We start from the raw sequence: 14629 nt of genomic DNA on the forward strand, positions 1-14629 counted from the left end.
CTATTATCATTTAAAATCAATTCGTTCTCAAAGAAACGACGTTCAGTCGGTAGAAGAGTTTGAAGTGATGTTCGCTCGTTTCGAATAAGTTACCATAAAAACGATCGTTTACTGGACGCAGGCACTCACATAAAAATATCTATCGATAGTAGCTTCCATTTCATAGCTCATGTGTGACGTTTGCAGGTAAACTGGAGCAAGTGAAAATGCCAAATCGTGTGGCCAAAGTGTCTAGTTACGGTGTGTCTGCTGAAAACCGTTGCCGTTGCTAGTGTTGTTCAGATGCGCCACTAAAGAGGCAATCTGATTCTGATCCGAGAAAGAAAGAAAAAATAAAGTTGCTCGTCGGAGTAGAGTGGTGTGGTGTCTTTTTACGCCACAGTTAGTGCATCGGAGTGCATCGAGAGCGGTGCCGTCGGCAGCCGGAAATTCATCCGAAACCTAGCCAAACCGTAAACCGTACGTACAACCGGTGTGACACGGTTGCGTGCCAGCCACCACTTCTTTCCCTTTGATCTGTGATTTCGGCCGAGCTGCTGGCTGGCCGAACCAACCAAGGCGTCCACAACGTTTTGCACGGAAGCAATCCGCATTATGGGATGCGCACAGTCGGCTGAGGAGCGTGCGGCGGCAGCCCGCAGCCGTCTGATCGAACGGAACCTCAAGGAAGACGGCATCCAGGCGGCGAAGGATATCAAACTGTTACTGCTCGGTAAGCTGCACTTTTGAACGATGAAATGTTCCGCTTGAAGCGAATGTGTTTGCCTTGAGTTCGAGCGTGAACTCATCGCTCTCACAGTCGAGTGGGCCTCAAGGGTTCACAATATTTATTTTGTAAGTTTGTATTTTTTACCTTACAGGCTCGGTTTGCGTTTTAATATTCACTAGAAGTATCCAGATTACAGTCAACATGCAAAATTTCAAACACTAAACATGAAATTTACTCAAGTCCTCTACTTAGAAAAAAAACCTAAATAAATAAATCTGTTTGAGACTTCGAAAATCTTCTTATAGAAATCGATAGAGACGACGTGTTATAGATTTCCATAATCACATCATTTTAAAATGTTACTAAGTGTTCAAACAAACATTAGCCACACAATACATTTAAGAAGAACAACTATTTTTTTTTCAGCCCTTACGTCTTAACCCTATCCCCGTGGAGAGAAATCTGTTTTTGCATCGAAAAATGACATTCAAACTCTTATTACTCAGCAACCGCATGCATAATTGGCTCAAACTATATTTCATTTTATAGGACCAAAAATCCACAAAAGTTAGGATATTGGAAAATGATTAAAACTAGTAAAATATTGTCCAAATCTCACGTTATTATTTGCTGGGTTTTGTGAATCTTCTACTACTTAAACTGAAGTTATAAATTGCAAATATTATTAATGAATAAACAAGAAAAAACACAAATGAAATGGTCCAAGTGTAAATATTCGACGTCAAATTGTGAAACCAACTCGTTCGACATACTTTAAAAATTGATTAAAACTTGTATGCATAGAGTATTCCTCTTTTTTTGGATACTAGTTGAAGCTTTCTGGTGTTGCTCGGGATTAAAGAGTGCAAAATAAACCCGCACCCGCACTTCTATTTTTGGCAATACCGCTATTGAGAGTAAGTGGCATGCTAATTGTTTATCCGTGCTTGTGTGTAAATGATTTCACCTTTCCTTTTTACATTTTTTTGTAAAAAAACATGTTTTTAAGACAATGAATGGTTCACTACATATTAAATTGTATTTTTTTAACCCGCGATACCCATTTCAGCAACCGTATTCCGATTATATTCAATCCGAATCTTAACATCTGTCCACGTACCTAAATTGAAAAATCCATGTTGCGTTCATTTCAATTGTGTTTTGTCCAAATCACGATGTCAATTTCTGTCTCCCGAGTTTAAATCTTAGTAGAGCCAGATCATTCGTTATTAGAGAGACTAAGCAAGGGTTTATCTCAGAGTTCTTCTCTTGCTTTGCCGATAAAAGGAAATGAAAACAAGTTAAAGCAACACACAGTTGAGAGCTCTCTAGGGGATTATAATTGCTAATACTTGACAGGAGTAACGAGGCTCGTTATAGAAGGGCAACGTAAGTGTATAAAAAAGGCTAAAAGTATGAATAAAAATCCGTCATTTACCACGATGACATAATAACATAAACCTTCCTTTCCGTCGTGGAGTTGTAGGGGTAAACTCGGTCTTCGACAATAATGGATGTTACACTAACAAACAATCTTTCTGACTATTAATAAATAGTCCGCGCCGTTATCGATCTATACAAAATGAAAGCTACTGAATTTAAGTACTTCGAAGATCCCAAACAGTCATCTTACAAATCAAATGTAGTAACAGACCTATTGCCTACAATGAATTTTAAAAATTTTCACGTCAGAATACACTTGTCAACTGGCAGGCCTCGTGGGATAAAGGAGAACTGGGGAGGTGGCTACACAGCATCATCCCCAAGGTTTCCACCAAACCTTGGTTTCGGGGGTTGGATGTAGGACGAGATTTCATTCGCATGATGTCTCAGATTATGTCCAACCACTACGGGTTAGACGCACATCTCCTGCGTATTGGGCTGGCGAGCAGTAATCATTGCGTTTGTGGATTGGGGTACCAAGACATTGAACACGTGGTTTGGGTGTGTGCTGAATTCCGCGGCGCCAGATCTCTACTTTTGGATACCCTCAGGGCCCGAGGAATACAGCCCTATGTGCCAGTTCGTGATATCCTCGCTCAGCGAAACTTGCCATACATGCTACATGTTTATAGCTACTTGAAGAGCATCAAAGTGCCAATTTAACAGCGAAACGAATCTCGGATAAAAAAATAACCATGTTAGTTTTAGTATTAGATTTAGTATCAGCTCGTAGTCGGCGGCAGCGAGGATAAAAAATTTGTCTTTAGCTTATAAGATATTTTAGACCATAAGGCATTAGATTAGATTGGCTCCGTAAAACATTAATTTGTATTGTGCCGTGTCAAATAAATGTTGTGAAAAAAAAAATCAAATGTAGTCAAATTTATACCTCTACTAGCCAAGCCCGCACTTCGATGGGCTTCAGCAAAAGCACTATAATTTTCTAATAAACATTGTTTCCTTACTTATTCATGTCTCTTTAGTATAGTCTTAACTATCCATCCAATTACTTAGCTGTTTGATGCTCAAATTACTTAGCTGTTATTATATGAATATTACTCTAAAAAAAATATATTTATATATATATATATATATATATATATATATATATATATATATATATATATATATATATATATATATATATATATATATATATATATATATATATATATATATATATATATATATATATATATATATATATATATATATATATATATATATATATATATATATATATATATATATATATATATATATATCAGTACGACTTGAACTGCCTTGCAGAACGGCCGCATTTTACCAACAGCTCGAGGCTTGTGTTAGACTACCGAGAGATATTGGAAATTTTCCGCTTTCAACAGGTAATCTTTTTTAAAGAGTATCTGTTGAATTGCAAATAAATTGTTTTCAACATTAAACGAGTGATTAATGTGTAAATTTGTGTTTGTGTTGACAAAATTTGTGTAAAGTTAAAGTGAAGTGAATTTTGTTCTGAAATGCTAGGACGAACCAAAAAAGCTCGCTTTGATGGGCTACGAGGAAACGTGATGCTTCTTCTCCGAGTGATTCAGAAAGCAATAGGTATGAAATTCTTTCTACTATAGGGGATCAAGAATTTGAAGCTTCTCATTCTGAGCAAAATGCCGGTATGAAGAAAGCTAAAGTTCCACCTATTGTTGTAATAGTTGCAAATTTTAAAGCTTTTCGTTCAGAACTTTCATCATTTCTTTCTGATGTGAAAGTTAATTTTCAAATTGGCCGCCGAGGCGAAATTCATGTTTTGGCCATAAACATCTATTACAGTATTTAACTGAAAAGATGTACAAATTCTATACATATTATGTCAAAAACGAGAGACCGTTGAAAGCTGTTTTGAAAGGTCTTTCAAATGACCAAACTATCGATGAAATTCTAGATTGTTTGACAGAATTACTTGATTTTTCCCCTAATCAAGTAATTTTATTAAACGTAAATCAAATACAAATATTAATAATACTGGAATACACCAGGAAAATTACTTGGTACATTTTGATCGTATCAAAGTAAATAATTTTAACTTTTTAGAAAAAGCACGTGTTTTATTCAATGTGCGAATAAAGTGGGAAAATTTCAAGAGACATGGAGGCATCCATAATCTCACACAATGCCGGAATTGTCAAGCCTATGGCCATGGAACTCGCAACTGCAATATGACAACAAAATGCATGATTTGTGGTGACCCATCTCACACAAAGGACATTTGCCCTGTGAAAGAGACCACTGATAATTTCAAATGTGTAAATTGTGGGGGTAAAAACAAATCAAATTTCTTTGATTGTCCTGTTAAGTCAAAAATTATTTCTTCCAGACAGCGTAGGTATTCAAAACAACCTGCTGTCAATAATATTCAAGTAGGTAAACCAAAAACTTTCAATACTGTTCAGGCAACACTAGCCTTTCCTGTAGTTAGTGTGTCTGTAGGTTATATTTCAAACTTAGAAAATAAAAACAAATTGAAAACAAATAATCCTGTTCAGGCACCACCAGGCATTCCATATGCTAGTGTCCTTTCAGGTAAAATTTCGAATTCAAACAGCAACAAGCCTTTCTTACTTTACGAACTAATTTCATTTTTGTCATAATTGACTTACATTTTAAGTTTAGTAAAGCGGGCAATGTATGTAGTTTCGCGGGAATGCAAAGATGAACGGGAATAGAAGGTGTGACTAGACTTAGAAAAAATTTCCCTCGTCTGGACGGCATTCCCGCGAAACTACATACATTGCCCGCTTTACTAAACTTAAAAAGCCTTTCTTGTTTGGTGCTGAAAAGTCAGCCAGTATTGATTTAGGTAGTCCAACTCCCGAGAAGATTGACTACCTACAACAATCCATGCTGCAGCTAATGTCCGCTTTGTTGAACTGTAACTCGATGTACGAGGCTGTTCAAGAAGGTATAAAATTTACAACTAATATTGTTATGAAATTGAAATTCAGCAATGAATTTAAATAATACTGTAAATTTTCTAAATTGGAATGCTTGCTCTTTAAAAGCGAAAGAAGATGAAATGTGTACGGTCCATACAAAATTTCAAGAGTTTATTTGGAAGGTTTTCCACTTTCCCAAGAAGGGAGAGGGAGGAGCAAAATGTTTTGGACAAATCTAATGTTTTTGTTTATTGTTAGTTTATTGTTTTGTTATTGTTGGAGCTGCGTAAAACTTGTTGGAAACTAGTTCTCCAGGAATATCTTGTTGACTATGAAAAATATATTCATGAGAGATATTTGTAGGAAATGTTCCCTGCGAAACATTGGTAACGTTTCTGCCTACCACCTGGGTTCGAATCCCAACGCCGACATAGGAGACGATGGTTGAGGGTTGGCGTGATCCTCAAACAACCAACCCAGCTGGTCTAGAATCCTAGCTAACACCGGGAGATTTTCTGAGGCGAAAAATCTTTGGAATCACGCCTTCCATCGCATGGGGAAGTAAGGCCGTTGGCGCCGTTAATAAACGAGTCGTAAGTTAGGGTCCTATGTGGAGTCGCCCCCCCCCCCCCCCCGGGCGTCGGGGATTGGCACAACAACAGTGGCGGAACTAGACCGACGGAAAATCAGCGAGAATAAAAAAAATCCCAGGAAAAACTAAAATTAAAACTTAATGTTGAGCCATTCATCAGACAGTGAATCAATTTGAAGTAAATAACTTTTCCTACAAGTATCCGCCTTACGGTCTTCAGAAGAGTTTCTTCCAGGAAAATATCGTACAAATATCATATACGTACCATTATATTTTTGAGAATTAACTGGACATCTCTGGAGAACAAGTCTCGAATAAGTTGCTTTTCTCATATAAAATCCTATGAAAATTCACTACCTACTTAAAATGTACTGACTTATCTGCGACCTTGATTTTTACGTTTTTTTTATCGGTTTCGTAATCTTCGAGTTCCAATTTTCATAACAATAAAAAAGTCAGTTCCTCTACTTAACCCTTTCCCGGCGGAGAGGAATCAAATTTCACCTCGAAAAATGACTTACAAACTCGTATTATTCAACATCTAAACTGAACAAATGAACAATTGACATAAATTGTTTTTCATTTTGTAGATTGATCTGTTCTCTAACCGTATTGAATAGTTTCGTCGTTCAGAGCTGCAAGCATAATTGTTAAGCTACGATCAAAGTAGAGATGTCAAGTGATGCCATACGGTATCACCCGCCAGAAATGGTTTAAGCTACTTTTGAAGTTAAATATTATGAGTAATAAAAAGTAGAGTACCCGATAGTCGAAATGTCAGTGCAATTTTATACAAATTTGAGAAAAAAAAACATAGACGTTCAAATTTAGAAAATCTATACCGAGCGTCTTAGCTGAGTGATTTAAGAAATCAGAGAAATAGCTATCGGTTTCCGTTATACTCTACTAGAATAAGCGTAAATCCTGTTTTTTTATTTGTAGTAGGTAAAAATGAAAATTTAGCACTCTTAATTGGAGTTAGGTAGGGAATTATGCGGTCGATTGTTTACCGTACTATGTCTGGGGTTTTTGAGAAGCAGATTGAATAGCCATGAGGGGTGATTACCTGCGTCTTTGTTGAGAAGCGTGCATGAGTGTTGTTTATAAATTTCTAAACTTTCAGCTACGTCTAATTTCCATAAATTATTAACGGGGCGGAGGAAGTGAATGTTATCCGAAGTTAACTCCTCGTTAAAAATATGTTCAGCCACTTTTGATTTGAGAAGGTGTAGTGGGGCATTTTTTGAAACTTTACTTGCTTTTGTCACTTCTGCGAAATGTTCTTTGAAACGTATCCCTAGGTTACGTTTAGTTTGTCCAATGTAAACCATGTCACAGTGACTGCATGTAATTTTATAAATTCCAGCTTTGTTCAGGGTATCAATAGGGTCTTTGGTAGACCCAAATTTTGGGGTTAACTTGACACGCCCACTTCGTTCAAAATTTAGGAAATTTGGGATGGATATTGTCTACACTAGTAGAAATACCCAACTCAAAACAAAATTGGGGTCTACCAAAGACCCTAATGATACCCTGAACAAAGGTGGAATTTATAAAATTGCATGCAGTCACTGTGACATGGTTTACATTGGACAAACTAAACGTAACCTAGGGATACGTTTCAAAGAACATTTCGCAGAAGTAACAAAAGCAAGTAAAGTTTCAAAAAATGCCCCACTACACCTTCTCAAATCAAAAGTGGCTGAACATATTTTTAACGAGGAGTTAACTTCGGATAACATTCACCTCCTCCGCCCCGTTAATAATTTATGGAAATTAGACGTAGCTGAAAGTTTAGAAATTTATAAACAACACTCGTGCACGCTTCTCAACAAAGACGCAGGTAATCATCCCTCATGGCTATTCAATCTGCTTCTCAAAAACCCCAGACATGGTACGGTAAACAATCGACCGCATAATTCCCTACCTAACTCCAATTACGAGTGCTAAATTTTAATTTTTACCTACTACAAATAAAAAAACAGGATTTACGCTTTGCTCTTTACCAGTCCACAAAAGCACTGAAGAAGACTGTATGTCACAGTCGAAATATATATTTGCGCGGACTGAATTTCAATATTTATTTCCAAAAAAAAAAAAAAAATCTAGTAGAGTATAACGGAAACCGATAACTATTTCTTTGATTTCAACAAAGACGTTGAAAATAAAAAGTTATTCAAACAACGTTTATGGAAGAGGTTTTAATATAACGTATAATTCTTTTTCTAATATCTTCTTTTTGATTATAACTTTGCATTCGTATTTGGCTTAGCAAACTGAATATTTTCCGCGGAGAGAAAAAGTACTTTTCTAAAAGGGCATATGTATTATAGCACACATTTTATTTGAAGCATTATAAGTCAGGAACCCTTGGTTTCATAGAGAAACTGTCTCAGAACAAGTTTTAGGGTACTGATAACGCTTTGTAGAAAATATGTTGTATATTTTCTAAAAAATTCTTGAAATCTTAAATTTATACAAAAAAGACCCGATTTTTTCTTCATATTTTTTATTACTTGTTCTTAACGGTTAAGTTCTAGAGCATTGTTGTGGCGATTAACATTTACATGTTTTCGAAATAACTAAAAATTAGGTTTAGAAAATGTGAATTTTTTATGCCTTTTCGCAAGTTATTCGTGATTACCCAGTAACAAACATCGGCTCATAAAAACAGGCGATCAATATCAACTTTTTTTCAGGCATTGTAGAAATAAATTTCTTACTGAGCATCTTATTAGAATGGAATTAAATATTGAGAATAGGTTATGTTTCCATTTAATTCTACTACCAAAAGATCGAATACCCTCTTTTACTCTTATAGATGGTATAGGAGAGTATTCGATCTTTTGGTAGTATAATTAAATGGAAACATAACCTATTCTTAACATTCTGGCATTGTAGCTAAGAAACTTCTGGTTGTATGAATGGAGAAAACTATTAATTACGAATGTGTCTTAGTTATGACGCAGCTTGTCACGTTAAAAAACATATTTTTGTGCAATTAGTGATTAAGGATTTAACTTCTGGTCTATATGGCTAATAAATGCATCACAATACAATTCCTTTCTATATCAGTTAACGAGAGCTGTAGTCTAAGTATGAAACATTCCAGTGAGCAACGTTTTCTACGTAAGAGATGATATCAGTATTATGGACGACCACCGCAAAATTACAACAGCTCAGTTCTTTATCATTATACAGCCAATATATTGCACCTTTCGTTGATATAAATTTGATCAAGCTGGGGGCCCTGGGGCTGCTTCTGCAAATAGATGGCTACAAAGAACGCCATCGTCGCGTTTCGCTTCACTTACTTCACTAACCATGCACGGGGAAGTGGTGGAAGTACATATAAACAATCTCGTACTAAATTTAGACAAACTGTTCCAATAGCAGGATAGGGTAAAAACACCAGTTATCGCTCATCATCTTCATTCTTTCTTCTCTCAAAGAAATTGGGTCGTACGAAATGTAGATCAAACAAAAACTATAGAGCTATCTTGTGTTTTAATAGCATTTCTGGCAGTTGAAAATACAGCACGGTTGCTCTCGTGCCCCATCCTACTATGAGTCACTGTCGTCACCATTCTGCCACCCACTAATTCGGATGCGGAAGAAACAAAGCTTCGCTTCACGGGGAACAAATCGGCACTTCCTGTCCCCGCTAAGGCACACGATACGAGTGTCCGCATTTTAAGTCCCGGTCAGCAGCAGGGCGGTAAAGTGGCCATGTGTCTTGCCAGATGAGCTTTTGCTGTATTTATAGCCCACTCGGACTGACCTTCGTTTTCCCGCTTCTGCCACGTTGGCACCCTCGCAACCGGTGAAGGGATTTTCATGGCACCGTTCCGCTACGGTCCCCGAGCGCAATTTCATTTGCCGCACAGGAATGAATTAAAAATGCATTGGCTGGCTCTCCACGCTCGGGTGGGTAATAGTTGTACCGTACGACGAAGCCACCAGGATTGGGAGGATTTGTGCATGACGTCAGTCGCCTTGGGCGATGCGAACGTCACTCTGGTAATGAACGGCATTGAAGCAGAAAGTCTGATATTTATGCCCGATGCCAAGGAAAAGCCCGGATGACAAGTTGGCTCCGCTTGGCGCAGAGAGTAGAACAAAGAAATCCTTCTTCTTCGGGTTTATCTGGGGGGGGGGGGGGGATGGAAGATACATGAAGCTCTTTTCTTACGCTCGAAAAATCCTTGAACAACGAAATTTTGCGCATTCATGTCCGTAGAGAGAATCTGCTAGGTAAATGACATAAATTTTTCTGGATGTGTGCTCGAATTTTTGCTCATCCGTAATGATTGATTTGATTTTCCATTAATGATTGATTGATTCAGATTTTGTACCTTTCATATATATATCTCACAGAGTTCTTTATTTCTCATTACAGGCGCTGGTGAATCTGGGAAAAGCACAATCGTAAAACAGATGAAGTAAGTATTCGTGTGCACTTTACTTTGATGGTTTTTTTTTTTATTGATGCTCTTGTACGGCTGGCCAATGTTTATAGCTGCAAAGTGCAATGATATTCGTGTTTTATTAGCATGAGCTAAGCTGCCAGGAATTTGACGATCTGTGTTCAATACGTAAAACACTTTGGGTCACAAGACTATAACATCTTTTCAAGCTTTCGAACATTCCCTGGGATTAGAATGATTCACTCAATGATTCAAACAAAACAATAACTTTTGTCTGAAAAAGAAACGACAGGGACACAAAATTATGATTTCGAATGAGATTGCGTTTAGCTTTTTACTTACCAACGTGAATGCGGTGTGATCTTTTTTATTCTTACCAGTCTCATTTTTCTAGTATATTGCCAGTATCATTTTTCAAGTGTATTGGTGAAAATTTTTTGAAAGATGCTTATCACACAACGTTTGAGCAAATCAAACCAACACTTATGCAAACTGAAAGAACGCGAAAATTGCTCAGGCTCAAACTTTTGCGTGCTGAAACGGCTTCAGCTAGTTTCGATTAATAATTCATTATGCCTCTAATCCCCCGCGTTGTGGGAAACTTAGAACGGATTTTGCTAGAATTTTTTATGAATGTACAACTATAAACGAGAGTAAGCTCGCATCAATCCGTAACGAGAAAGTCTCGATATGACGATTGTTATTCAGCCGGTGCCCAGTACATTGAATGATGATGGGTAATGAATCAATAGAAACAACTTCCAGAGACGGAAACGTTTTGTAGACAGAAATGGTTATCTCTTGAAACCCTTTGAACTTGTTATAAAATTAAGAGCAATTCTCACTGAACCGTCACACTGGTAACATGAGGTCTTTGAAAAAGGATATTTTTGTGTCTACTTGATAGAAATTAGTGAAAAACTGAGAAAACCACTTTGGTCAGTTCATATTGATGGACCTCTTGGGCACAAAGCGGTTAAACGGTTTTTAGAAAAGTTGAAAAGGGTGTTAAAGTCAGAATTATTTTCATTAAAAAATCAAATCATGTTTCTTTGAAAAGTTAGATTCTTACAGAATAAAGAAAAAATATTGACTCAAGCTTCCTTTTTAGCGAACTGACAATTGTCTTTTGTGTCTTCTTGGAGTTTCGCTTAACGATAGCCTAGTATTTTTCTATAGGGCGAAGCACTGGTGTGTTGGAAGGGTTCATGTCTTTTGTTCGAGGTACACCGCTCCATGGCCTTTTTTCGTAATGGCGAAATTCCAAATCCTGCCAAAATAGAACGGAGCAACTGTGTTGCTTGAGCAAAGGCAACAGAAGTTTTTTCAGGCACTCCTGCACATAAATTTTCTGGTTGACTGATTGAACCTCTCGCGATGAAAATGTTGCTCCTCAAACCACAGGAAGAGATGGCCTGCCACACGAGATGTTTCTTTGCAAACTTGGACAGCTTAATGTGTTTGAAAACCTCTGCCACCTTTCCTCTTCCGGTTGTAGTATAATATTCCTGAACAGGAAGCCGTTTGAAGACTGCCCCGACGTAAGTTTCATCATCCTGTACCACGCAAATAAACTTCGTCAGCATCTCTACGTACAGCTTTAACGATCGTTGTCTGGCCGATTTTTTTTTTGTTTATCGGCACGATTTGAAGTCCCCACTTTCTTGTAGGTCGACAGCCCGGCTCGTTTTTTTTCGCCCGATTCACAGTTGTAGACGACACTCCCAGCTTGCTTGCGATATTTTTGATAAAAAGATTGGGATTGCGCTCGAAACTGCTGGCCATTCTTCCTATTGTTTTTGCGGCCTTCGAATTTCGGTTTCCTCCCGATTCTGTCTTCCTGGCAATCGACAAACGGTCTTCAAACACTTTTATTATGTTGCTGATGATTGATTTGGCCACATTCAACAATTTTGCCAACGTGGCGTGCGAGTAGTTCGAAATTTCCCGATGCGCGAGCTTCGTTCTGATTCGTTACTTCTCTTGCTTCGACGCCATTTTCACAACTGAAGAGCAAATGTCAAAATCAAACGTAAGGCATGATGCTTTACACTCTTATTTTTAAAATAAGAGAGAGGGATGGGGGGGGGGGGTTGATACACGATAACAATAATACGGCAAATTGAAGTTGAGCAGTTTTTGACCGTAGCACCCTTGATGCACCATCTACTATATAAAAATGGAATTCCGTAACGCTTGATCCTATTGATATTATTCCCTCCGTCTCTGTGGTGTACAGTAATCATTATCATTTAAAATCGTTCTAAATCAGAAAAATAAGCGGTGACATAAAAGTTTTTTAACCCGAAAATGTTCGCTGATGTTCAGGAAAGACATTTGGAGAAAAATAATTAGTATCTGATTACTACATTTTGAGATATTATTCACAAAACTACGTAAAACATGCAAAATTATGACTTTTCAAGCTGAATTTGCCTCTAAATCAAAATTCAAAGCGATGACATGTGATTCTTTTTTCATTAAAATGTTTGTTTTGTTCAGGAAAGACATTCGAGGAAAAATAATTAGTATTTGATTACTAAAACTTGAGATATTATCCACAAAACTACGTAAAACATGCAAAATTGTGACTTTTTATACTGAATTTACCTCTAAATCACAATTTGAAGCGATGATATAAGATTCTTTTTTCATTAAAATGTTTGTTAATGTTTAGGAAAGACATTTGAGGAAGAATAATTAATACCTAATTGCTAAAACTTGAAATATTATTCACGAAACTACGTAAGACATGCAAAATTGTGACATTTTATACTCTATTCGTCTCCAAATCAAAACTCAAAGAGATGACATGTGATTTTTTTTCATTAAAAAGTTCGTTGATGTTCAAGAAAGACATTCGAGTAAAAATAATAGGTATTTGATTACAAAAACTCGAGATAATAATCACAAAACTATGTGAAAAATGCAAAACCAAGATTTTTATGGTTAATTCGTCTCTAAATCATAATTCATAGCGATGACATGTGATTTTTTTCAATGAAATGTTCGTTCATGTTCAATGACATTTGAGAAGAAATGATAGGTATCTGATTACCTGTAGATATTATTCAAAACTAAGTAAAACGTGCAAAATCATGAATATTTAGACTCAATTTGTCTGCAAATCAAAATTCAAAGCTATGATATGTGATTGTTTTCCAATAAAATGTTAGTTAATGTTCAGGAAAGACATTTGAGAAAAAATAACACGTATCGTATTGCTAAAAGTTGACATATTACTTAAAAAACTACGCATGTTCGAAACATTTTTGAAGATGATTTTCTGCATACAAAGAAACACCTTAAAATACTTTCTTTGATTTTTTTTTGAAAAACATATAATACATGCAAAGCTTTGACTTTTTTAAGCATAAGCTCAAATCGCATCTTAATCAAAATTCAAAACGATGACATGTGATTTTTCTTTCAATAAAATGTTCGTTGTTTCTTTAACATTTCCAAATATTTTTTGCAGAAAAATCCATGTTTTGAATCAGTGCGAGTCGAGCATAAAAAATTTACATTTCTGATGTATTCGTAGATTTGTGAATAGTAACACATTACGGGATTTGATTTTCTTTTTTACCTTTACCCAAACTAGATCTTGGAACATTTAGCTGGAGGAAAGGTCCCATTTCATTGGTTTGAACATAGATTAAGAGGCGACTTAAGCATTAAAAGTCATTTTTTATTTTCTACATAGTTTTGTGGATTAAAGCACAATTGTTAGTTATCAGAAAACCTTCACTTCTTCTCAGACGTGTTCCTTGGACACCCACAAACATTTTCGTTTTGAAAAAAATCACAAGCATCTCTTTAGATTTCATTATAAAGGAGAAATAAGCATGAATGTTCATGCTCAATTCTTCTTACTTACTTTAATTTCCTAAAAAGAGGTTTTACTGTAAACGATTGTCAAATAGCCCGAATATCACCCAGTATAGATATATTCGAAACTGGGATGACTCCACACAACATTTTCCAAAACGGCGGCTTCCGGCTTCAGAAAAATAACCTAAAGTGGTATTTGGCCAACCATTTCAATAAATCCGAAAGTGGAACTCCATACGTCGTTTGCAAATCCGATATGGCGACTTCCAGCCCAGCAAACCAGAAGTCGTATAAGGATGCTAATTCTAAATCGCTCAAATGTGCATGCCAAGTTTGAAATTCCATAAGATGCAACATTAATGATATTTGTTTATATCGTATAAAATTTAAATCCTATAAAACGCAATATAAGGTTATATATAAAGCAATTTAACGTGTCATATAAAATTGTAAATTGCGTCATTCCTCTAAGTCGTATACAATGCACTTTAAAATTTCAAATGAGGCCATTTAAGATAACCTGCGAAGTTATACAAAATCGTACCAATTTTTCTTTACAATGTATATATATATGGCCTCCAGATTTGTACACATAGGCGCATTTCATGCATCTTTTATGATCATTTTTAACCAAATAAGGGTTCACTTAACAGAGTTGAGCGCGAGTTATATGAACCAATTTGTTTGCTGGGAGTTTATGTGTGTTCTGTTC

The 14629-nt window shown here is 36.3% G+C and overlaps 1 protein-coding gene across 12 annotated transcripts in view; it reads left to right on the forward strand.

The window, feature by feature from the left end:
* The window catches only part of LOC129725961 (G protein alpha o subunit), a 207414-nt gene that overhangs the window by 54522 nt on the left and 138263 nt on the right, over positions 1-14629 (forward strand). For 6 of the 12 annotated variants that reach the window (XM_055682439.1, XM_055682440.1, XM_055682431.1 and 3 more), the window contains exon 3: positions 10056-10098. In XM_055682439.1, coding sequence (XP_055538414.1) covers positions 10056-10098 — 43 coding nt within the window. Of the gene's footprint in view, positions 1-121; positions 713-10055; positions 10099-14629 lie in introns of all 12 variants that reach the window. The other 6 variants (XM_055682433.1, XM_055682435.1, XM_055682432.1 and 3 more) reach the window with 4 other exon arrangements.

Source organism: Wyeomyia smithii, chromosome 2 (genome assembly GCF_029784165.1).
Source record: "Wyeomyia smithii strain HCP4-BCI-WySm-NY-G18 chromosome 2, ASM2978416v1, whole genome shotgun sequence".
In the NCBI taxonomy this organism is placed as follows: Eukaryota; Metazoa; Arthropoda; class Insecta; order Diptera; family Culicidae; genus Wyeomyia; species Wyeomyia smithii.